The sequence below is a fragment of the Bactrocera tryoni genome, unplaced genomic scaffold (genome assembly GCF_016617805.1).
Source record: "Bactrocera tryoni isolate S06 unplaced genomic scaffold, CSIRO_BtryS06_freeze2 scaffold_25, whole genome shotgun sequence".
Taxonomy (NCBI): Eukaryota; Metazoa; Arthropoda; class Insecta; order Diptera; family Tephritidae; genus Bactrocera; species Bactrocera tryoni.
Genome location: NW_024395977.1, coordinates 8013506 through 8040658, shown reverse-complemented (window position 1 = coordinate 8040658; position 27153 = coordinate 8013506). Strand labels below are relative to the sequence as shown.

Here is a 27153-nt window from a genome sequence, read left to right as displayed (position 1 = left end):
AAGTCCTTCAAAGTCAGCGGTCAATCCTAAAAAATTTCAAGGCGGCACACCAAATAAGAATAAAATCAAAATGGCAACAGATTTGCCTTACTAAGCAAGAATTCAGACGACGATGAGAAGGGTACCACCACAGTCGTTAAAGCCAAACCACCCCCAATATATTTGCGCGAGCGTAGCAGTAATACTCTTGTTGCGAAATTAAGTGAAATTGAAGGTACAAACAATTTTGATATAGTGCCTTTGAAAAAAGGCAATATAGATGAAACAAAAATTCAGCCCTACACTTAAAAAAAAATTTTATGGAAATAGTTAAATCTTGTAAAATAAAAACAAGAATTATTATTCGAATCAACTGAAGAACTCTAAGGGTTCAGTTGTGGTAATTAAGGGTATAGAGTCCGCCGCAGACTCTAGTTAAGTCAATGAAGCACTGGAAGAATGCGTTTTTGGTATTAAATCTGTTGTAAATATATTTAGTAGAAATAAAGTACCACAGCCAATGTTTAAAATTGAATTGTTGCCGAATTCTAATCAACTTAAAAAAAATGAAACCCATCCCATATAATATATAATTTGAAATATTTGCTGCATCGTAGAGTAACTGTTCAAGTACCACTTAAAAGAAACGGTCCGGTACAATGTACTAACTGCCAAGAATATGGGCATACCAAATCATATTATACTATACGCAGTATTTGTGTGGTATATGGTGATTTACATCCCACTTCTAAATGCACCTTTAGGAAAGACGAATTAAATCAAAAAAAGGAAGCAATTGTGGAGGAAATCACATTGCTAACTACAGGGGTTGTCCTGTTTATAAAAATTTGAAATCGAAGTTGTCACATAACATTCAAGCACGTTGTAATCAACTGTTACAAACACCCCTTAATGAAATTACAGCAACCTTAGACAAAAGTTCAAATCCGATTACTTCTAACAATAATAATATGCAAGGAAGCTATCTAAATGTGGTGAAAGGCAAGACTGTACAAATGCAACTGCTGCAAAATCCTCCAAACGGAAGTATTGAAACTATGATTATAAATCTTACACAGTGTATGACACAATTTATGTCTATAATGCAAAACATGTTCCAAGATTTAATAAAATCACAAAATCAAATGCTGTAAATCTTATTAAGTAAAAAGTGAGCTTACTTAGCTGGGGTTTTAACGGTGTTAACCAATATAAAATAGAGATTATGAGATTTCTGTTTGAAAAGAATATAGATGTAATGCTCATATTAGAAACTCATCTAACAAATAAAAATAGTTTCAATATACCGGGATTTAGACTCTATGTTACAATCATCCGGATGGGAAAGAGCATGGTGGCACGGCAGTTTTGATTAGAAATCGTTTAAACCACTATGCTCTAGAACACTGTTTTCCAAAGTGGGCGATAACGCCCCCTTGTGGGCGCTGCAGGTATCAAGGGGGACGGTAAGAGACCCAGAAAGAAAATGGGGGCGTTGTGTAGAGGCCTGGGGGGTTATTTGTAATTTTATTTAGCTAGGAGGCCTCTTAGACAACGACTACATGAGCTCTCGACTCTCAACAACAACTTGTGAGCATCAACTAATATGAATTAAAAGATTGCTCAAACTCGGTGCTAGGTAGGTTCGAGCTGATGTAGCGAATGCTTTGATCTCTTGAATAATTTATTTTATCACTTGCGAAATGACGTCGGGTAGGTAGCACGTTTTGAGCTTTTGAACTCCTTAAATCTTTTATGTGGAAAATAAAAAAAGGATCTTTATCCTTTCTTACAAATGTATTTCTGGGGAAAATAAAAAAAGGATAAAGGTCCTTTTTTTTACAAATGTATTTCTGGGAAAAATAAGATAATAAATGTATTTCTATGAAAAATAAGAATTCATATTTTTGGACTACTAGATATATAATAATTGTGCTTAAGCATTCCTATATAAACAATGTAATATTTATTTTATATTCATTTGTGGTTTTGCACGCAATAGATGAGCATTACTTACGCCTCCTTTACACTACTCGCGAAGTTAAACGTATTTCTCAAAGCAAATCAATGTCGGAAGTAAAAAAGAAGAGACGGCAATACTCTGCGGAATACATTATATTCGGATTCTATGTCTAAAAACATTTTCGAATGAAGCAATGAAGCCTTCAAGACCGCAAGATCATTAAAAAAAAATGCATCCAGATAAGAGAGACAAGAATGTAGCATATTTTCAAGACCTAGAGAAGAAGCATAATACTTAGCCAAGTGTAGCAAAACTATTTTCGGCGGCTGCTAAGCAAGATGACAACGGACTTCGAGCTTCGTACAATATCTCTTTGTTAATTGCTCAAAAAGGCAAACCACATAACATCGGAGAAGAGTTAATATTGCCAGCAATAAATGAAGTAATAACTACCGTGCTTCATAAACCGGCCGCAAATATTATCCGAAAAATTCCTTTGAGTAATAATTCTGTGCAAAGACGAATTGATGAAATGGCTGAAAACATTGAAGAATTATTGTACGATCACTTGAGGTCAAGTCAATTTTCTATTCAGCTGGATGAGTCCACTTTACCAACTAATGAAGCATTGTTGTTGTTTTACGTGAGCTTTATTAAAGATGATAAAATATGTGAACAACTATTATTTGATAGAAATTTAGAGACCGATACAAAAGGCGAAACCATATTCAATATATTGGAAAAGATTTGCGATGAGAAAGAAATTCCTTTCAAAAATATTATTTCAGTTGCTACGGATGGCGCTCCGACTATGACAGGGTGCCATAAAGGCTTCATAGCGTACTTAAAAAATAAAATTCCAGATGTCCTTGGTGTACATTGCGTTATTCATAGACAACATTAAGTTGCTTGAAACTTAAGTGAAAAACTATTTCAATCACTGCAATATGTCATCAAAACAGTCAATAAAATCCGCAACAGCTCTTTGAATGATGGATTATTTCATCAGCTTTGTGTTACTAATGACGAGGATTTCAATCGTTTGTTGTTTCATACTGAAGTTCGTAGGCTATCAAGAGGCAATTGTCTGACTCGATTCTACAACCTGTTTGACTCTGTTATAGAATTCTTGGAAACTAAAGATACAGAATTGCAAGACAAGCTCATAACATCAAAGAATGATACAGCTTACATGACAGACCTGTATAAATTGTTCAACGACATGGATCTCCAACTGCAAGGCGATAAACTAAATTTAATTAAAACAAAAAACGTCGTTGCTGCTTTCGCAGCCAAACTGCTTCTACACAAAAAGAATCTGGGCAGACGTGAGTTTCACAATTTTCCCAATTTATCAGAATCATGCAGTAACGACGAATTGTTTGCCTACTGCCAACATTTGGAAAACCTACACATTGACTTCACCGAACGATACCAGGACATTTTGAACTTGGAAATACCAGACTGGGTGTTGAATCCGTTTTCAAATGTCAACGCAGAAATGTCTCCTCAGCTGGAAGAAGAACTTATATCCGTAGAATTGACAACAAACGAGGAAATAAAAATCAAGTTCAAAAATGGTTACCAAGAATTTTGGCTACAAAAACCGATCTCGCAATTGTACCCTGGATTGCGGTCAATCGTTAAATGATTCTTGATAGCATTCCCATCGTCATATTTGTGTGAACGTGGATTTAGTGCTGTGACAACACTGCTTACTAAAAATAGAAATCGTTTGCTTGTTACCGAACGTGGCGACTTGCGACTGTTCTTGAATAAATTGGAACCTGATAATAACAAAATTATTAAACAGCATCAGATTCATCCTTCACATTAGTTTTTATATATGGATCGATTATCTTAGTTTTATTTTTAATAAAATATTCTCTGTTTTAATACTATAAAGTTGTGTTTCAATAATCATTCTTATTGGCAGGTGGAGCCCGTAAGAGTTAACTTGAGACCTAAGCGCCGTTGTATGCTATCTACTGCGCTTAGGTTTCAAGTTGCTGGTTATAGTAAAAGTTTCGTTTAGAATTCTCCGTTAATATACATATTTATATAGGTCACAATAATTAATTTGAAGTTATAGTGGTTTTTAAATAGGTGAAAAAATGGGGGCGCTAAAAAAATATTTATTCTCAAAGTGGGCGGTAGACAAAATAAGTTTGGGAACCACTAACATGACCACCGTAGGAAAGAGATATGCAAAAAAATATGAAATTTAGTAGGTATTGTGTTACTTGTGTTTAAATATGCTTTGGTTGCATTTTATGCTTTGGTTACATTTATGCAGACCAGTCAATGTGGAAGTGGGGTGACGGCGACGTCGGCAGAGATTTGGCTTGCAACGACAGCGACGTAACTCCTGTGAGAAAACAATTTTGGAATAAGTTTAATGTGCACAAATTCGCTCCGCGCGAGTTATGGTTTACAAAATAAAAAGCTTCGGCCTTTTTTTGACAACCGTAGAATCTTAAGACTGACTAACTTTATATTCCTTATTAGTTTACATACTCCTTATTCTAATGCTAACTGTACTGACATTCTTAGTTATTTAACTTCTAATATTAGGATTAACTGTATTTTCGTTCGACATTAGCTTATTTACTTATATATACTAATTTATATACATATATATGTATGTATATATTTATGTTTTTAGTTGAGTTGGCGTTAGCAGACCCGAAATACGCTCACTCTCTTATTCCACAACTAGGCCTAATGTGGAACCTAATTTTATGTTAGTAAGCTATTAAGCATTTACTATATACATACATAAGTATATATAAATAACTCCTACTTATAGTGTGAATCTTAATGAAATCGGATGAAAATCCGGTTCACTCTCCATATAACGGTACTGTTCAAAACTACTAAAGTGAGATAAATCAATAACTAAATGCGTTAGACACGTAAAAATTTGCCGCAGGGAGAGTATAAGAAAACTTTATGGAAGCCGGTGAGGAAATTGGACGTTGGCGTGGCACCGCCCACTTTTTGGGGAAATCCCATATCTCGGGAGATGACTGACCGATTTCGAAAAAATTTGGTACGTGGTATTTCTTATTCTTATGTCAAGTTGAGCGAAAACTTGACTTAATATAAGGATTTTCGAACTTCCGACTGTAAATAAATAAATAAAACTCTTGCTTTGAGAATGGAAACACACCAATCTGAGAAAAACGAGTTTAAAGATTGGAGTCGCTCCGTTCCCCGCTCTGTTCCCTTTCTACAATAAACGCTGTGGCAACCATAATTATTTGAATTTCGATTTCAAACATTGGGAGAAAGTTTATAACAGTGTATACTATCCGATAATAGAACCAAAAAATCAATTTTTTTCGCAAAATGTATAAAATTGGGTTAATGCTACCCGTAGCTCCCACATACTTTGTATAAGAATTTCAAACCTGCGGTTGGGTTTATCAATATCTGCGATATTTTAGCAAAATTAAGTGAAATTAAGACCTGTCCTTCTCTTCTTCGTCCTTACTGGCGTAGTCACCGCTTACCCGATTATAGCCGAGTTAACAACAGCGCGTCAGTCGTTTCTTTTTTTCGCTACGTAGCGCCAATTGGAGATTTCAAGCGAAGCCAGGTCCTTCTAGACCTGGTGCTTCCAACGGAGTGGAGGTATTCCTCTTCCTCTGCTTCCCCCGGCGGTTAGTGCGTCGAATACTTTCAGAGCTGGAGTGTTTTCGTCCATTCGGACAACATGACCTAGCCAGCGTAGCCGCTGTCTTTTAATTCGCTGAACTATGTCGATGTCGTCGTATATCTCGTACAGCTCATTATTATTGGCCATCACGCAAAGGACCATAAATCTTTCGCAGAACCTTTCTCTCGAAAACTCGCAACGTCGACTCATCAGTTGTTGTCAACGTCCAAGCCTTTGCACCATATAGCAGGACGGAAATAATGAGTGACTTATAGAGTTTGGTTTTTGTTCGTCGAGAGAGGACTTTATTTTTCAATTGCCTACTTAGTCCGAAGTAGCACCTGTTGCCAAGAGTTATCCTGCGTTGGATTTCCATGCTGACATTGTTGGTGGTATTTATACTGGTTCTTAAATAGACGAAATTATAATATCAATATCATCGGCATACGCCAGTAGATGTACACTCTTATAAAAGATTGTGCCTGTTCGATTAAGTTCTGCAGCTCGAATTATTTTATCCAGCAGCAGATAGTAGAAGTCGCACGATAGAGAGTCTTCTTGTTTGAAACCTCGTTTGGTATCGAACGGCTCGGAGAGATCCTTCCCGATCCTAACGGAGCTTTTGGTGCTGCTCTACGTCAGTTAACACAGCCGCATTAGTTATGCGGGGATACCAAATTCAGACATAGCGGCATAAAGGCAGGTCCTTTTCGTGCTGTCGAAAGCAACATTGAAATCGAGGAAGAGGTGGTGTGTGTCGATTTTCCTTTGACGGATCTTTTCCAAGATTTGGTGCATGGTGGATATCTGGTCGGTTGTTGATTTTCCAGGTCTAAAGCCACACTGATAAGGTCCAATCAGTTTGTTGACGGTGGGCTTTAATCTTTCACACAATACGCTCGATAGAACCTTATGCGCGATGTTAAGGATGTTTATCCCACGGTAGTTGGCGCAGCTTGTGGGGTCTCCCTTTTTGTGGATTAGGCAGAGCACATTTAAATTGTAATCGTTGGGCATGCTTTCGTCCGACAATATTTTACAAAGAATCTGATGCGTAATCCTTATCAGTTCTTTGCCGCCGTGTTTAAATAGCATATAATGTCTCCTGGTATATAATATCTACAGGCCCAGTGAAAACAATACCAGATTTAATAGTTTTGCTGTAGTCAAAAATATAGATAGATCGCTTATGACAGTTGATACACGTACAGACTTATTATCTGATTATTCTCCTGTACTAATAAAGTTATACAAACAGCCCATGGTATTCGAACCAAAAGTTTCTCTAACATCGCATTAAACTAGCTGAAAATATATCAGCAGCCGCATCAATATTGAGAGTATTCAACTTGAAAAAGAAACATTAAATCAGTTGGTTTTAGAAAGATCACCAATAATAAAATAGAGAAACTTGTAAATGAGAAAAGGCGAGCTAGACGTGAGTGGCAGAGATAAAGAGATGTCCAACTCCTCTCTCACTGGAAGTGAGAGAACAATTGCTACACGTCAAAACCACCTAAACTTTGACAGTTGACTGGATTGGGGAGGTTTTGACGTTTTGCAATCGGAAACGAGCGATGGCCAGATTGAAATCTTACCAAAAAAATATGTAAACGGAGGGATTTGTTGCATCGTTCATGACCTCTTATAAAAAATGTAAGACAATGAAAATTAAATAAATTTGTGAAATTTAAAGGTGTCTGATGAAACGTTTTGTAATTTGAAGCATCATAGTTTTATGTTCAATGTAAAATGATTAAAAACATTTAATGATTGAGAGCTAACAAGCTTAAATCTTTTTATTGGGTATTGAAAGGACAATAGTTAGTTGTTCTAATATTCTTTAAAAAGATTTAAATAGTTTCTCCATATAATAAATAACCATTATTTAGTCATTTTTATACGTACTAAATGTTGGGTGTTGGGTTGATAAATGCCCAAAAATTGTTCTATTGTTCGATCAGGCCATAATGGAAAATGTTATAAAAAAACGCTTATTTTGAGGCGCTCTCACACTGGAATAAGTTGGGCATCCCATTATTCCTGGTGAATGGCCTTCAACTCTGCTTCAACTGAAATCTGCTGTACGAAAATTAAAAAAAGCACTCAAACGCGAGGAAGAACACAACACTGAAAATTATATAAAGAAACTGTGTCCAAATTCTAGCAAGCAAAACTTCTTTTGGAAAGCCCAAAAGTCTTTCGAGCCACCAGTAGATTCCAACATGCCTCTAAGACAGTTGAATGTTAATTGGGCACGTAGTGATGGTCTGGTATGAAAGCCTTTTATGGAAAATCAAAAACATTTTACCGTACGAATTGCATAAAACTTTATAGTCAAACTAATATGACTGTTTAAATTTACAGTTAAAGTAGTAGACTTCATATCAGAAGAACTAGTAACAAGGGCTGGTATACCTCAAGATAGCGCGCAAGGCCCAACTCTGTATATAATATATACAGCAGACATTCCAACGCTACTAATGTAGTGACATCCCCATTCGCGGATGACACAGCTCTAGTAAGCCGTAACAAGGGTCCCATCAGAGCATCAAGAGTATTAGAGCAGCACTTAACTTTTGTCGAAGAATGGCTAGCCAACTGGCGTATATATATTATTGAGCAAAAGTGCAAACATTCTTGATGTTACATTCTCTCTAAGACCAGAAACGTGTCGGACAGTTCAAATAAACAATGTTCTAGTACCCCAAGCGAATGAAGTAACTAATCTTGGGATTCACCGGGATCGAAGGCTCAAGTGGCGAAAACATATAGCGGGTAAAATATCTTGCAGGAAGTTGAGAGCAGCAAATTTTATTTGGTTTTTAAACAAAAATTCCAAACTTAGCCTAGACAACAAAGTCCTGTTATACAATGCAATCATAAAACCGATTTGGATGTATGGCATTCAACTGTGAGGTAGGACCTGAGCAACCAACATACTTATGTAGATATAATGCAAAGGTTCCTATCTAAAATGCTTAGAACAATCAGTGGTGCACCATGGTACATGCGTAATGAAAACATTCATAAAGACCTTGATATTCATATGGTAAAGAAGGAGATAGAGAACAGCAAAATGAGATATATTTTTAAACTTCGCGAACATCCAAACCTATTGGCTAATACCTTGGCAAATTCCTGCAATCAAACACGTTTAAAAAGAAGTGATCTACCAGCCTACTATAGAGCAACGTTTTACGTCAACCACATTCGTGAGCTTCTTTAGTTTTAAATATATTTCAGATTTGAATACTTATTGTTAGGCTTTACTAAGTAGATCCAATAAATAAAGAAATATTGAAAAAAAATGTATGTATGTATATACTTACATTAGCCAATATGGTTAAATGGTACATAGCTTGTTTTTCGAAGTCAAGTGGTCCTAGCAAAAACACTGTACCTTCTGTAGTTTCTGCTGAAACAATCTTTTGTCTTATGGCAAAAAGTTGAGAGCCCTGAAATTAAATGTAGAATTTATATATCGTCACTTATTAAATAGGTCAAGAAAAAGTATCTACAGAGTAACAGCTACCACAACAGGGCACTAACCATTTGGGGAACATGCGCCAAAAATGGGTATGCCCTACAACGACATCTGCCGAGGCTGCGGAGTAGCAGGGAACAAGGAAACAATTTTCCACTTTCTCTGCGAATGCCCAGCTCTAGCACAGATCGGACATTAAACACTTGGAATCCATCAAGCACCAAACCTTGAATGGATTTCCACTAAAAGCATATCAGACATAAGTAGTTTCATCGAAACCTCAAAATGGTTTGAGAGAGAAGGTGAAACGTAATAGCAGATACAGGAGGTTCTACGAATAGTGTATCAAAATGGCACATCAAGTGCTAATTGAGCCCGATAGGGCTACACTCCTACCTACCTACCTACTTACATATATATCGTCACATAAAATGCAAAACAAAGGAACATGAAAAAAAAATCGACAATCGCTGTCAGATATAATAACCATTATATAATCAAAACTTAAATTTTGTTTCAATATGAGTGGTTTCTTTATAACGTTTTTCATTCGCCTGTAAACTTAAGAAAAGTGATGATACGTTATTTTGCATTTTAGGTGACGATATGTATGTAATTATATTATTTAAGTATATGTTAAAAAAAACAACAAAAAATTAATATCTTTCAAAAGTTATAGTTTCCTTATGCTTCGATAAAGCGTTTAGCCCGGTCAATTAGCATTTCAAATGAGTGTTTAAGGTCATTTTTCGGAATGCTCTTGAGAATATCGTTCCCCGCCTTTTGGATAGCTGAAATGTCCTGAAAGCAGTGTCTTTTCATGGGCAAATGAAGTTTTCCAAATAGGTAAAAATCACAGGGTGCCAGATCAGGTGAGTAGGGTGAGTGATTAATGGTTAATATGGAGTTTTTTGTCAAAAAATCAGTGACACGCGTCGACCGATGACACGGCGCATTATCGTGCAACAGACGCCAGGACCCTGCCTCACGGTATTGTGGTCGAGCACAACGAATGAGTGACAAAAGATGCTTCATAATACCAAGGTAAAACACAGCATGAATCGTTTGGCCAGGTGGGATGAACTCTCGGTGTACAATACCTTCGGAATCGTAAAAACAAATCAGCATTGTCTTTATTTTTGACTTCTGAAGACGACCGACTTCTGATCGTCACAGAGGTCCTCACGACCTTCTTGGAATCGCTTAAACCACTCACGCATATTACTACGGGATAGGCACTGATTACCATAAACTTTTTTCATCATTTGAAATGTTTCAGTAAACGTTTTCATTGCATTTTACGACCGATGACCAAAAGCTGCTGTCACTTTTTGATTGATAACATCGATTATAGTTATCCAATTGTCTTAAAATTTTTACGAAATGTCAACAAGAGATCAAGTTTTTTATTTCATATACCCACCAATAGGTGGCGCCACCAGAAACAGGTATATTTAAAAAGTTCTGTTTCTTTTGCGACAGACCTTGTAGTAGGTAAGTCTTAACAATGAATTACTAAATAAAAAAGTCTCCGGTATAAAATAAAAATCTAACTCTCAACTGCAAATGAAATATAAAGTTTAAACAATAAATATTATTCACTATTTTAGTGCTACTAATTGGGACCTAAATATATACCATTATTGCTTCAGAAACAATACATAAGTACATAAGTAATCTATAAATTAGTAATTCATCTCACGGGAGGTATAGCATATACTATTTGCAGAATGGAATTAAGTGTCATTATTGATGTTATCCATCGATCAACACAGATTCTAATAAAAGCATGTCATGTTCCAGTTTCTTAACAATTGTTAAATTTTGTCTGTATGCCCTTTATAGAATCGTAAACTATGCATTTGATCATGTGATGATTTTTAGCAAAGTTGCTTTGCATGAACCTTACAAGGTTTCTTATTTGGTACTAGCAATTTTCAACGAATGGTGCCAATGCCATCTATCTATACGAGTATATAAAAAAAGTAATGTTTGTCTGTATGTCTTTTATAGAATCGTAAATTATGAATTTGATCATGGGATTCATTCTTTTCGATACAGAAATCGACTACGACTTTGAAACAGAACCAGACTTTCAGTCAAGAAAGGTAATAATTGTCCCATTGATCCCGACAGATATGCCAATCGAATTCAAACGTTTGCAGTGCCCGGTGCGACTATCAACAAAACACAAGAATAATCGTTGCAAATGTGAGGATTAATTTTTGGAGAATCTCTCACAAGTTCGGCTTTACGGGGCCTGCTCATGGGTCGGATAACGATTTATTCGTTTACACAATAGATATTGTGTATCGTCAGTACTTCAATAAATATGGATTAAAAACGAACGCGGAAATTTCACAGTATAATTCAAATGAAATCTTCTTCACTTTCTCTTCAATGTTTGGTATTCGTTAAAGCTTCATATTAAGGATAAGCCAAAAATACTTCATCTTGTCAACAGATTGATATCGAGAGCTTGCAAATGACAGGAGTGGACGCCGAGGTTTTTTATCTCTTGGTAAATAAAACCATTTAAATTTGACTTTAATGACGGCTCAACCAACGTTTTTTCTCCAAGTTGGATATCATGTTGGGTTAGCTTATAGCCGGTAAATGGAATAAGAGCAACGTCGGAAAGAACCGTAATCCGTGGGTAGCCCCTCTTGGTCTTTCGTAGTGCAACAAAAAAATCATAAGCTATTACAAAATAACGGCTGCATAAACGATATTTTCAAAAAAGCTACCGTCGAAATTGAAAGATATTTATTCATTCTTTGATATTAATGATCATGTTAATAATTAATATTAATATCAGTTTCTACTTACCCATAACTCAAGGTAAACTGGTTTTTGAAAAAGCGGATTTTTGCGAGCAATTACATAATCCAATTCTGTTCCACGCTTTGCATCCTTTCAGTATAAATACACATAGTAGAAAAATATTTTATAATTATTTAATGAATTTATTTTCTCTCATTTAAATGTTTACCTCTGGAATCATTATTATCCCCGGCTTGTGCGGAAATATGAGGTCATGTGGTGTTGTGAAATTAGTAGCAGTAATAGAACACAATTGGCTAGCCATTCCTCCTTTTGTGTCCTTTACAGATACCTGGAAGTCATAGTAGCGCCCCGGTTCCAAACGTCGCTGTAACACAACATTTGCTTGGCAAACGGAATTGTATTTGGTGCATGGAAGCGAATCAATTTTAACAGTAGCTGATGCAGAATCGCTTATAAGTTCAAAGGTAAGTGGATAGTCAAACTCTTCGTCCGTGGCACGTATTCGATAAATCACAGTTCCAACTTGCGCATCCGCCGGTACTAAAATAAGTCGCATTCTTGTCGATGAATCAAATTTGGGATCGGTGCAATGAACTATATGTAAAGGACAAATGACAGCAAAGAGTATGCTGATTGTCCAAATCCGCAACACCGTTGTTTTACTTTGCATTAATATAGAAAGTGATGGAGAATGAGCAGAAAAGTAGGTTAGCGGCTGACAAACCTTTCTATCTTTTAATGCTAAGGCCATCCCTCGTAAGCACGAACTATAAATTTGATTAATATAATGATTCTTTGCATTTTTCCCTTTTTTATTATCGCTGAAAGTCATTACCGCAAATTTGCAACTTCAAAAGGGTTCCTGAAAAGCGAGTTACTTATTTACCAATTGTAATTATTTTTATATGCATATATGTATGTATATACTATATAATAATTTACTTTATTCACAACTCTAAGCTTACTGTAGTTATATGAATGATAGTTACACGATAATACAGTTAATTGAATGAATTATTCTAAAATATAGGTTTAATACATAATACATTACAACGAGGTATACTATATGTGTTTAACGTTTTCTGTATGTCAAATATTTTTCAATTTCAGTGGTAAACTCTACCAACGGGAAATAGATTTAGTGACACAATGATATTGTGTAATGCAACAAAATAGTGAAAGAATAGGTTGAGCATTTTTCGAGCATTTTACGTTTTTAATGTACCGTTGCGAGCATTGAAATAGTAGTTGGCAAGGGGAGTTTTGCTTTACATTTTGTTTCTTTTATGATATTGCCGTCCAACATTATTTTAGTTATATTCTCTGAAGTGTTACGATTCTGTTATACACAACAATAAGTGTGAAACACTTACCGTTACTTTTTTAGAGCCAAATATATTGCTATATCTGTTTTTATGAACGAGCAATGGAATAGTAGTAAACGGTGAGCTGATTGCATACAGATTATTTTTAACAAAACATATTTAATTTTATCAAACAAAAGTTAAGTTTCCTGTTCTTTTATTTATTATTCAATGTAAAAAGCAAAAGAAATATGACTGTGCACCTTTTAGTGGGCCGCGGGAAGCTACAGTAAAGAAAAACTAGAATGCATTTGTCATAAATAACGGTAAAACCTACAAGGGAGTGGAAAGACTTGTATGGTGTTCAGCCACAATGATTCGCAATGCAATTCTTTATTAAAGACGAAAAAAGGGCCGCAAGGCGGATTCTCTCTGAGAATTTTATACGAGAAGTTATAAGATGTGTTAAGACTCGACCTAGAATGTCGGCTGTGGAGACTCGGAACGAACTGAGCCTGCAGTGTTCATACAATGAGAAGACTTCTACGTGAACATAATTTTTATGTCCGCAGTCCTCGAAAGGTACCGTTATTAAAAAAAAAATCATGTCGTCTTAAAATTGCGCAACATGTGTCAAAAGTTATAAAATTCATAAGAAATAAAAAATTTTCCCAAAAATAATCAAATTTTAACTGTTAATATCTTTTAAACGTTTGGGTTTACGAAAAAATCATAGCAGACCTTTTTTGTAGAGCATTCAATTTCCTGCAAAATCTAAGGAACAAGATATTTTTTCAAGTAGTTGGAAGCGAGATATAAATATTTCTATCTGATAATAAGAAAAAATAGAAAACTGTATGTAGGAGGACCTTCCCGTTACAATTAAAAACTCATGTTTGGAGAGGCTTTCTTAGAGGTGTCTAGGAACCTATTTTTCCGAGTACGAAACGAAAAAAAAAAATTTTTTTTGAATCACTCTAATGTACATACATATGTAAGTACATATACATATAAAAACCTACATTCGGAACTTTTGTCTTTTATAAATTCTTGCTGTGAAAAAGCTATCTACAATCTTAAACATACTGTACAGTGCTATGTTGAAAGTGAAAATTGTATATCAATTACTCAACAGAAATTTTGAGTTACCGGATTTACCAGAAACCCTGAAGTATAGAGTGAAATTTAAAATTGGGCCCGTTCAAAAGATTTGTGCCACAGCAAATCCTTTTTTATTATTGATATGTTTAGCTTAAAATTATTTTAGATTAAGAGTTTTTACTAACAAATGGTAATTTGAAGAAAAATTTACAACTTTATTAAGTTTCCGGTGCGAATACAAACTCTTGATCACATTATTTTCAACCACTTTTTTCCAAATTTATGTAATTAATTAATACCAAATGAAATTGATCAATTCAGAATATCAGTTCATAATATATTTTACAAATATTTTGAATTCAAGTATTGTAGTTTTTTATGGTAAAAGTACTAAAGTTTCACACTTAACATAAAACTAGCGCCATGCCAAATATATTTCATTTACACGAAATTCATTGTAGACCTACATACATTCATCATATTGGTCTCGTATACTCCTAATTAGCATCAGTTAGTCGGCGGTTTTCATAAGATAATGTTTATATAATTTCTAGAGGTTGTCTTCAATTTTGTAGCTGACCTGCCAATTATTGAAACAAATTTGCAGCCTTTGCGTTGTAATCATGGGCTAACATGTACTCTGAGGGATCCGCAATTGTATTGCTTCTTTGTGACAGAAAAATTCTCCTTTCACTCCAATTTTAGTGTAAATTTAAAAACTTAAAAATACGTATTTTTTTTGTGCAAAAATACTCATGAAATGATAAAGTCAACGCGTTTATTCTGAACAACCGAATCGTTTTAAAAACTATGCGAAAGTAAAACACCGTACTTCAATGAAAATGATAAGAAGAAATGTGGTTTTCATATAACAGTTAATTTTTAATATACTTTTATTAGCTTCACTTGTATGTATGTATGTTTGTTTGTTACTTTTTTAAGTGGTACTGAAACCTAGAATATTTGAGCGACACTGTAGGAAGGCGATGGTAAGTTTAAGGGGCTATACCAGTGTGACGCATGAAAAATTAGGCGATTTTCGTGAATTCTTTTAAAAGAAAGTTCTAGATTGAATGTTTCGACGTTCTATGAACGTAATAAAGTATATTTTAAGCTATATTAAAATTTTTGTTTTTACAAAAATATTGAAAAATAACGGAGTTATGTGCAGTCTGCGGAAGTGCCGAAAAAAAAGTGCCTCAACTGCTGGCATGATTCCGATCGAATGAGTTGAAACAAAAAAATTCAAAATGTTTACTAAACTTAAATATATGTATTTTCTATACGATCTTTGAAAAATATCAAAAATTAATTTTCAACCAAAGATCTTAGTCCATTGTATAGCAAATATACTCAACTATACCCAGTTTTAATTTGAAGTCGATCGTCAATTTCTCGTTGAGTTATGATGTCAGCAATTTTGAAAAATGTCGTTTCGAGAAAAACGCGTTTAAAGTTTCACTTATATGTATATGTTTGCACCTCTGAGCGGTCGCTGTTTAGAACGCTGCCATTCAAAAACTATTTAAGATACGACCTTGCCGATTTCACAGGATATTTTTGAATATTTGTATGTACATATAATCGAAAAAGCAAAAAATATAAATTTTTTTGAAAGTGTCACACTGGTATAGCCCCTTAAGCAGCGCACCAAAAAGATGCGCTTAAAAGTATGCAACATCTATATAAAACTAGTTTTGGTCACATTTGAATAGCATATGTATACACCCAACTCTTTTTTTACACGGTTTCTTTTTACACGGATTTGAAGTTACACGGTTGAGAAAAAAATTTTTTTGTTTGTTTTTACCAGAAATGGTGCTAATTGTTGAAATGAACATACATACATAGTACTAACTGGGAAATCCCCTTATTCGATAACTCTTACCTACACATTTTGTTCGCATGATATTTACATTGCTAAAATGGATATCTCCAGAGATGATACCGACTTTAGTCCAGTTCGTCGCAAGCAATTGCGCTTGTTATCAAGTAGCGACGAATAATTATGTAGCTATGTAAGTATTTTTTCTTTATTTCTATTCTAATTTTTCTGTTCTTAATTCTGGATTAACAGATTTCTTTTCTTTTTGCTTAATCTACCAATTTTTCACCTGTATGAATTATGTATTTAAAGTTTTAATGCTCAATAAAATGACATATAAACATACAATTTGTATGCATATCTGAAATTTTATAGTTTTCAACTTTTTTTACACGGTTTTCCGAAGTAAATATAGTTCTTCATTTTATCTTACACGGTTTTCAGATGACATGGAACGTATCCCCCATTTTGCTATAGGAAACGCCTCTTTTTTACACGGTTTTTTTTTACACGGATTTCTGAGGAACGTATCTACGGTATAAAAAAAGAGTTGGGTGTATACTGAAATATATGTGGATCCTTAAAGAAAGTATACTTCATATAGATATACATATGTATTTATAACCGCGCACCAGAAGAAATAATATCAAATAATGCAAAACATGTGACTTTTTGGTAATAAAAAATTAATACTTATAATAGAATTTTTGTAGTAAAAAAAATTCGGTTACTAGTTTTCAAAACGCCTCCGAAAAGCAACTGCAATAGAAAAATTGTCACCGAATCTAATGGCGGAGAATACGATTTAAGTTATATTCGTTTATATTTCACAATATTGGTAAATCTCATAAAAGAAAAAGTAAAAATTTAAAATTCACAAAGAAATATTCTACCTACCTAATATTTGAACCCCTCTACCTGAAAAAATGGAAAATATCATATCAAACTAAAAAGTGAAAAATAATTCTTTGTATAAACTGTCAATAATAATGAAGGAAAAATGCCTGCATTATTGTGAGAAAAGCGTGGGGTGCTTTGTGACTTAGTTTTCATATATCGAGCATTCCACGCTATTTTCACAATAATGCAGGAATTTTCCTTCATTATTATTGTTAGTTTATACAAAGAATTATTTTTCACTTTTTAGTTTGATATGCTTTAAAAGCGAGTTTTTTAGTTTTTTATTGTATGGAAAAATTTCACATTTGACAATGTATCTTCACGAAATTTGGTATAGATTATTTTCTCAGGCAACAATGTAATTTTCGAAGAAATTGTTCAGATCGGTTAACTATAGCATATATGTAGCTACCATACAAACTGAACGATCGAAATCTAGTGCTGGTATGGAAAACTTTTGCATTTGACAAGATATATTCCGGAAATTTGACATGAATTACTGTTCAAGGTAATAACATAATCTCCGAAGAATTTTTTCAGATCGGTTAACTATATCACATAGCTGCCATACAAACTGAATGATCGGAATCAAATGCTTGCTTGGTATCTTCACGAAACTTGGCGTGGATTACTGCTTAAGGTAACAATATAATCTCCGAAAAAAATTTTCAGATAGGATTACTATGGCATATAGCTTCCGTATAAACTGAACAGATAGTTACTAAAAGAAATGCACCTGTGAAGGGTATATTAGCTTCTGTGCAGCCGAAGCTAACGTTTTTTATTGTTTTCTTTTGAATTGATCTTGTAGATAATAATATTGCTAGCTTGATTCTCACAGATGTACATAAAGATTAGATTTAGATAAACATTTAAATAATGATATTGAAAAAAGAAACAAAGATGTTCATACTGCTAATATAGTAATATGATAGTAGGTGCTTTGGAAATAATTGTTATTCCGTCGATTTAATCTGAGTAAAGCTTTTATACCAAATACTTTTAAATAATTAATAGCTTCATTTATGTTACACAAGCACATACATATGTATGTGTGTAGGTAAATTCATACATACATAGTAGTAAAAAGAAACAAGTACCTTATTGTTAAATACATACATAAAGTTAAAAAATATTTTCATATCGAAAACTAAGAGCAGTTAAAACCGTTTGTGAAGTTCTTAAGGCATGAATAAAGAATTTTGGGCGTTGTTCATTTACAATTGCATTGACTGCATTTTCTTGTCTAACGACATATTGTACAACTAGTAACTTTTTAAAGTTATCAAGCTGGACAAACAACTTTGTCGTTAGTTAGAAGTCCGCTATTGGTATATGTATGGCCTGTTTAGGGTGGGGGTGATATACTTGCACACTCTGAGTTCATGCACGTGCGCTTTCAAATTTACATGCCAAGTCTAAATATTGTTTTGGACAAATTATACACAACTTTTTTTTTAAATTTTATAAATTTATATCATATATAAAGAAGTAAGAATGATGAGATTTAACCAAACTGCTACTCTCGCAATTTTCAAAAATCAAAGGTGAGGAATTACTTTCACGTATTGCAAAAATTTATATTCGATAAGTAAGGAAGAGCTAAATTCGAGTATAACCAAATATCTAACACTCTCTCAATTTTCGAATATCAAGGATGGACAAATATTTTCAGGTGCTGCAAAACTATATTTAACAAGAAACGAAGGACTAAGTTCGGGTATGATCGAATGTTTTATTCTCTCGCAACTTGCGACCCTCAAAGAGGCCAAATTTAATATATTGAGTAAATGTGGATAACGTTAACCCGAGGATCGGAATTATTTATATAGATATGAGGTTTAGACCAAGCTCTAGATCCATTCCTATTCAGCGCTAAACTACATGATTTTTAGCGAAACTTGCCTAATATATTTTCTTTAAAATTTCACACATTTTGACCAACCTAAACGGTTTATAAACAGGTAGAAAGTCGGAAGTCATTATATAGGGAATATGGAAGCACGGAAAGATCTGAGCTAATTACACTAATATTTGGCAATGTTGAAGTGTACCCGATATCAGATTTTTAAGCAATTTTATAAAAACCTATATAATTCCTACACTGACCAACATATTCGGCTTAAGTTTTCTTGAAATAACAGAAATTATTCTACATAATAATCGTAAGCCAATTTCGCATATTTTCAGCATTAAACTATAGTGTATATACGTTAAATTAATTTTGCTAAGCATCTCACATATTGGCCGATATAAAGCCAATAGGAAGTTTTGACACCTTATATCAGGTATATGGAAAATAGGTTTAGTACTGCCTTGATTTTGTTTATTTTTGGTATTACTACATGTTATTAACAGAAACAGATGCTCTCCGAATTTCATAAGTTATAAGTTATAACGTTCCGAAAACATAGCGTTCAGATTTGTATTTGCGTAAACTTATTTCAGTATGCAATCCAACAACAAACTTTTTAACTTGAATAGGGTGGGTAAAAAAATCTTCATACTCTGAACTGCTTAACGGTTTTCTATTTTTATTTTATTATCATTTAAAACAAGTAAAGAAGAGCTAATTTCGGGTACAACCGAACATTTTATAATCACGTAACTGGCAGGAATCAAAGTCAGGGAAGTACTTTAATGTGTAAAATGTCAACCAGAGAACCGGAATCCAAGTAATTTTATATCTACATATAACTTACACACTGACCAACATATTAGTTATAAGATTTGTTAGGAAAACGAAAACTATTATATGTAGTATATGGGTTTTAGGGTAGTATCGACCTGATTTTATTTATGCTTGTATTTATGCTAAAAATGTTTCATTAAGGTACCTTACAAACAATCACCAATCACTTGGAGTATAGTCAGTCGGATGTTCAAAAGCTCCGATATTAGTTACATATATGGGGGGTAGATCAAGTTTTCGGCCAATTTTATTTAATTTAGGCACAAAGATAGTATGTTGTGAGTAAAACACGTTTTGAAATTTTGATTGAGATAACTAAAATATTGACCGGTATATCCACCATAACGTCACCTGGAAGTTCGAAAATCTTTATATTAGGTATAAGGGGGCTCAGGGAAGTATTGATCTGATTCAACCAACTTTTTTATGCACAGAAATACTATTGTAAAAGGATTCTCTCTGAATTTCAATTCTTTATCTCACACATTAACTGATATTTTTGTTCAAAAGTCAAGTATAGATACTGGGGTCCACATATTCGGTACCTAGGTGCTTGAACAGTTTGGTTTGGATTTCGACAATTTTTGGTCATAAGGTGGTATACTTTAAAGAAATTATAATTGCAAAATTTTAAATTACTTCTTGAGTTGTACAGAGGAAAGTGAAAGAATAAAGCGGAATTTAAAATTGTGTTATATGGGAAGTATGCGTGGTTGTAGTCTGATTTCGCTAATTTTCATACTATGACGTCGAATGCCACTTACTAAATTTGGTCGCAATCAGTCAGTCGGGAGATATAAGATGTCACCAAAAAGTTGGCGGTACCACTCCCATCGTTCAATTTTCATACCGGCTCCTATAAAGCCTCTTTGTACCATCTCAGAGGTAAAATTTAATGTCTCTGGCATGTTTAGTTATTGATCTATTGCGCTTTAAGTAGGTTTGAACAGTACCGTCATATAGGGAGTGAGCGGGGGTATCTTCCGATTTGGTTCATTTCTACACTCTGGGTAAGAGTTCTTATAATATTTATGCTGGACGAATTTGGTTACTGTAGCTGGATTAAACTTATTAGAGTGGCCGCGCCCACTTTTTCAAAACCAACGATTAAAATTTAAGTGTGCCCTGCCCAATCCACAAAAGGGAAAACCCCACAATCTGAGCCAACTACTGTGGGATAAGTCTCCTAAATATCCCATATAAGGTTCCATCGAGCGTATTGAATGAAAGATTAAAGCCCACCGTCAACAAACTGATTGGACCTTATTAGTGTAGCTTTAGTCCTGAAAGATCAACAACTGACCAGATATTCACCATGGGCCAAATGTTGGAAAAAAACCGTGAAAAGAGAAGAGACACTCACCACCTCTTCGTCGATTTTAAACTGCTTTTGACAACATGAAAAAGAGCTGCCTTTATGCCGCGATGTCTGAATTTGGTATCCCCGCAAAACTAAAATGGCTGTGTAAACTGACGTTGAGCAATACCAAAAGCTCCGTCAGATTGGGAAGAACCTCCGAGCCGTTTTATACCAAACCATTTTTTGGAAAAGACGACTCCCTATCGTGCGACTTCTTCAATGTGCTCTTGGAGAAAATAATTCGAGCTGCAGAAATTAATCGAGCAGATACAGATACTGGCGTATATCGATGATGTTTACATAATTGGTTCAACGCATGCGCCGTTGGTTCTGCTTTCTCCAGAATTTATAAGGCAGCGAAGCAAACTAACTCTTGCCGACAGGTGCTACTTTGGACTGAGTAGGCAACTGAGAAGTAAAGTTCTCTCTCGACGAATAAAAACCAATCTCAATAAGTCACTCATTATTCCCTTCCTGATGTATGGTGTAGAGGCATGGACGATGACAACATCTGATGAGTCGACGTTACGAGTTTTCGAAAGAAAGATTCTGCGAAAGTTGTATGGTCCTTTGCGCGTTGGCCACGGCGAATATCGCATTCGATGAAACAATGAGCTGTATGAGATATGCTGCGACATTGACATAGTTCAGCGAATTAAAAGACAGCAGCTATGCTGTCTAGGTCATGAGAAGGGCTTGGCGTCGCTTGGAATTACTAATTGGGGTCACGTTGCGAAAACAAGAAACGACTGGTGCACTGTTGTTAACTTGGCAATAATCTTTACGCCAGTAAAGAAGAGAAAGAAGGTGGTCGATCACATTATAATTTATATTTTTTTTTGCGTTATAATTTCTATGATTTTCGTCTTGAATATCCGAAATGTTTTGTTTGGCTATATATCGTGCTTTGTGCGATCGATCTCGAACGATTCAATAGCTTCCGTTTCCATAATTTCGTCTAACCTCGGTAATTCTGAAAGTCTCATACCACATCCTGTTAACAATTTGAATGGTGCTATCTACGTGCCTCTCGGAACAGAGTTATTTATGTATTGTTGAACTTTGCTAATAAATTTGTACCAATGATTTGGATTATCTTTCGAAAGCTTTGATAAAATGGATATTACTATCTTATGTATACGTTTCACTTGGCCATTTTCCCTTAGTACTCCAGTAGTGATGACTAAATGCTGGATATGATTTTCCGTGCAATAATTCTCAAATGTACATATGTATGTATCTGTAATGAATCTTCTTGGATTGCCAAACGTGGTTTCTTGCCGCGGCAGTCGATCGATCACCGCATCAATACCCGTATCTATTGTGGGATAGAGCCACACAAATTTTAAAAAGCATCTACATATACCTACGAGTATATAATTATACTGTTTTCCCGTCGCCGTGAGAGGACCAAAATTATCATAACATGTAGTAAACATAAGCTTATCCTATTTATCGATAGGTGCTAAGAAGCCATATTTTTTACCAGATTTCGATTTGACAATAATACAAGTAACGCAACTGTTTACAATTTCTGCAAACTTTTTTTCTAATTGAGGAATGTAAAAATACAATACAGTTCTTAGTTTTCTTTACTGAAAAATGTCCCTGACGATGTGAAACCTCAGTTATTTCTCTCTCCATCTGTGTTGGTATCACAATCAGTTGTAAAGCTGGGTCTTTGTAAAGAATTTAATTCTTTTTCTTCTTTACTGGCGTAGACACCGCTGACGCGATTATAGCCGAGTTCATAACAGCGCGCCAGTGGTTTCTTCTTTTCGCTACGTGGCGCCAATTGGATATTGAATGTCATTATGGATGTAAAAATCTTCGCAGCTGTTTTCTTCTAACTGCTTTAGTCCACATATCTCTCAACTTTGACTCTTTAAGTCGGTACCTTAATGAATCCTCCATCATCAAACAAGAAATTCTGCTTAGAGCGTCCACATTTTTCATCTGCGTCCCTCGTCTGTGTACAATTTGGTAATCATATTCCTGATGGTACATGGCCCATCGAGCTCCACGTCAAAGTATACATATATCATAGCGTTACAGTCAGTAAAAATTTTAAACTTTCATCCTAAAATATATATTCCGAGAACTAGTGCCTGAATGAGAGCTGTCTTTGGCTTCTGGAATGAGATTAATTGTTGGTCACTTAAACTTTTTTTCTTCATTAAATCTGATAAAGGTTTTTCGATTAATGCAAAATGTTTGATAAAACGACGAAAATAAGAGACATTATCGAACTTCAATACTTTTCTTAACTTCTCTAAAGCTTCTTCCTCAGTTTTCGCTGAAATTACTAAATCATCCATATACGCAACTATGGTTCCATCTCGAATATAATCTCTTAGTATGGCATGAATGTAGCGGCAGAATACAGCGGGCAAATTACATATAATAAAGTGTATATACTGAAATTCATATTGGCCACTATGAGTTACGAATGATGTGCATTTGCGAGAAGTGTCATCAACCAAAATTATATAGTTGCGGACCATACTAATTCAACCCCATCGTCACGAAACAACATATCGAAATGTTTAAGTATAGAGTTAGCGAGAATCACTTCGTAGCTATAGGTAGTTTTATAGATTTGCCCAACTTATTAAATGTGTCGCATCTCAGTAGATACAAGTTACAACCAGTATCGCAGTTACTTCTACGTTACAAATTCTTATTTTCTTAAACTTTAAATCAAATCTTGTATATTCCTCAATTGAATTTACACGACCCTGCTTCCGTTCTGTGTTCGCACCTTTTGATCCTTTACATTAGAAAAATCTATGACCTATCTGTTGACACTTAAACAATCGAATTGCTTGGATTGACAATCTCTTAGTATTGACTAATTTCTTAAGATTTTCAACTTTTGGTTCCTGTTTGATTTTTTCATAAACTACGAACTGTTGGTACTATACTTAGATCAAGAATGCCATCTATAAAATCCTCCAACAAACTTTCTACATTTAAGTGAATTAATATGCCTATTTTCGTCAAAGGATAAAAATATTCACAATATGATTCACACTGCTTCTTTTATTTTTTCCCCTACATCTTATGTACATCTGCTTCTGATAACTTATTTCCGAATTCATTAGTTATGCTAGTTTTAAAGAATTCCAATCGCACTACCGAAATGCGCACAACCTTTGGGTGCAGGTGGCTCGTTCCGTTTTTGTCCAAAATCGCATTCAGTTTGATTGGACTGAAAATCGCTCTCTACGTTTTCGTTATCGTCGCCGTCGTCAATCAGGCCTAAATGTTGGAGAAGTCTTTCCTTCAGTTCATGTTCCCGTCCACTTACGCCTAGTCCTAGTTCTCTTAATTTATTTTTTAAAGTCGTCATATTTATGTTTACAATATTAATATGTACATATGTACATATATATCAACTGTATCAAATACATATAAAGCAATTTAAAAAATAAGTGTGATAAAATATATATTTACGATAAAGTATTTAAATTCAAGTTACATCAAAATTATTTAGCTTTCAATAGTTCTGAAAGCAATTAAAACGTATTCACGTAATTTCATGAATTTAGTTTTGTTTATCTAGAAATTACACACAAATGCAAGTACAAATATTATTAATGAGAATGAATTCGTTCACCGTTTTTCAGTTGTCAGTTTAAAATACAAATATTTTGAGAATTTACATCAATCGGATTGATTGACATATCATTTCTTTCAATTATGTATATATGTACATACTACTGCGATCAAATTGAGAGGTGTATTTTGTCCATTTTATCTCCTTGAAAGTAATCCTTTCCGCTGCAATACATTTATTCTGACAAATTTTCCAGTCATCATAGCACTTGGAAAAATCCTCCGTCGTGATGCCCATCAGAGCCTTCTTCGATTCAGCTTTTACTATATATCTTCAATTGAGTCAAAACGGTGTCCGCGGAGTGGTCATGTGAATTTGCTGATTAGCTAGAAGTTAAGGTAAATCAGGCGAATGCGGTGTTTGCGGCACGATATTAGATGAAAATATGGCGAAATGATCTCGAATAATCAATGCAGTATGAGATGGTGCATAGTAAAAATCGAAAAATTCACTTTTAGAACCTCACAAAACGACGCGTATCACAAATACTAATAAATATTTTGACGTGAAATTCAGCGTAGATGTCACTAACAGTATTACCAACGTACAGAAAAAAATTACCGATTCGAAAAACACGCGGAGTATAAATTAAAAATTCACCTTTCAATTTGATCAAAGTAGTATATTAGCAGAGTGCTTATATGCATATAAATTTTTCAATTAGATTTTTGATATTTTTTAATATTCACTTTGTCTTACTTTCTTTGTCTAGCTTAATTTCTACAATTAACTTCTTTACTTTAAACTTCGAGCTACACTCTTTGTTTATCTCCTATTTCGTGTTCTTGTAATTTCACGTATGCTTTTGTTTAACTACTTTACCTCAACTTCTTCTTATTAGAGTTTCCGTCTTCTCCGTCTTTAACTTATTTTCTTCGTTTTCGTTTGACTTTCTATCTTACTTTTCTTTCTTCAACTTCTTCTCGTCCTTGAATAGCTTTCTATCTTAATTCTCCTTCTTCTCCATATATTCCTCTCCTTTCAGCAAAATTTCAAATTACAACGGCTATGCTGTCGCTGCTTCTCTGCAGGTATGTTTCAACTAACAATAACTGCGACATTCTGCTCCAACCGCTACGTTCACTTTCGCACTTTCAATGCTTGATGCAGCTGCTCTTGAAGATTCGCGAAAAATACATTTTTTCTTGTACAGTTGCGATTCGTAGGTGGACGCCACTAAACACTTTTTCGATTAAGAAAAACGTGTTGTTACAACACAATTGTTTCTTCATAGTATATAAACAGAAAGCGTCTGCAATTTTGAAAATTACAGCATAATTACTCCGGTTGGTTGTAGGTTTATTTTAACTTTTTAATGTAATAAAAGTTTAAATTTTAATGTTTAAAGACGATACTAAAACCGAGTATTTTCAGTTTGTCATAGTAATCTTCGTCCTAATGTTATTATATTCGTAAATGAGGCATGGTTAGGTAAGATGGCAGGTCAAAGATCGCACGTGGACTGATATATGTAGTCCTTTGTGAAGCCATTGAAAATAAGAGCTCCTGTATTCGGACTTACATATTGGCAAAACGCTCAGTAGCCAATACAAATTTGCAAAGGCGCTTAATTTCAACACCCGCCAGTTCGGGAAGATGTCTGAAGGTATGCGCTCTCAAGTGTCTAAGTCTTGACCTCCCAAACACGGGACAGTCAAGAAGGATGTACTGAGTTGTTTCTACTGCATCTTCTTCCAAACAGCTACTGCAGACGGCGCCTGGTAAGATTGCGAATCTTACAGCTTGTACGCCAATAGGGCAATGGCCCGTTAAAAGCCCCGTAACTAGGGAGGGGCTAGCCTTACTGAGGGCAAAGAGATCGCTAGATCCCCTGCGATCAATCTTTGGCCAAAATGCTTTTGCGACTGCGCAAGTACCAATAATTGCCCAGCCAGTGGTAGAAAAAAATAAGATGCGGGTTCACTGACCCGTTCCGATTCTACCGATAATGATTCTAGGATGCCTTTCCTTGCCAGCTCATCAGCTTTGCAATTACCTGCGATGCTACGATGCGATGGACGATGACAACATCTGACGAATCGACATTACGACTTTTCGAACGCGTTGGCCACGGCGAATATCGTATTCGATGGAACGATAAGCTATATGAGATATACGACCGCATTGACATAGTTCAGCGAATTAAGTGACAGCGCCTACGCTGGCTAGGTCATGTCGTACGTATGGACGAAAACACTACACTCGGCTATAATCGTATAAGCGGTGTCTATTCCAGTAAAGGAGAAGAAGAAGAACGTCAATCGTTAAAAGGTCCGTTCATTTCTTGTTGTCCCAATACATTGTGTTAACAAACAGTATCCGTAAATTTAAAATAAAAAGATTAAGCATTGTTGTAAAATAAATAAATATTGCAGTAAATATGTGAATGCTAAGGTACGAATCACTATATAAATATGCACATTAATAATATATTTGGCATACGTCATCGAAAAGTGTGCTTGAATATCTCATATA

At 34.8% G+C, this 27153-nt stretch overlaps 1 protein-coding gene across 4 annotated transcripts in view; it reads right to left on the bottom strand.

The window, feature by feature from the left end:
- The window catches only part of LOC120780462 (cadherin-86C-like), a 44641-nt gene that overhangs the window by 4093 nt on the left and 13395 nt on the right, over window positions 1–27153 (bottom strand). For all 4 annotated transcript variants that reach the window (XM_040112737.1, XM_040112738.1, XM_040112736.1 and 1 more), the window contains exons 2-4: window positions 12083–12739; window positions 11920–12003; window positions 8936–9061 (exon numbers count right to left, since the gene is read on the bottom strand). In XM_040112737.1, the coding sequence (XP_039968671.1) occupies window positions 8936–9061; window positions 11920–12003; window positions 12083–12709 (837 nt within the window). In that variant the 5' untranslated portion in view covers window positions 12710–12739. The remainder of the gene's footprint in view (window positions 1–8935; window positions 9062–11919; window positions 12004–12082; window positions 12740–27153) is intronic.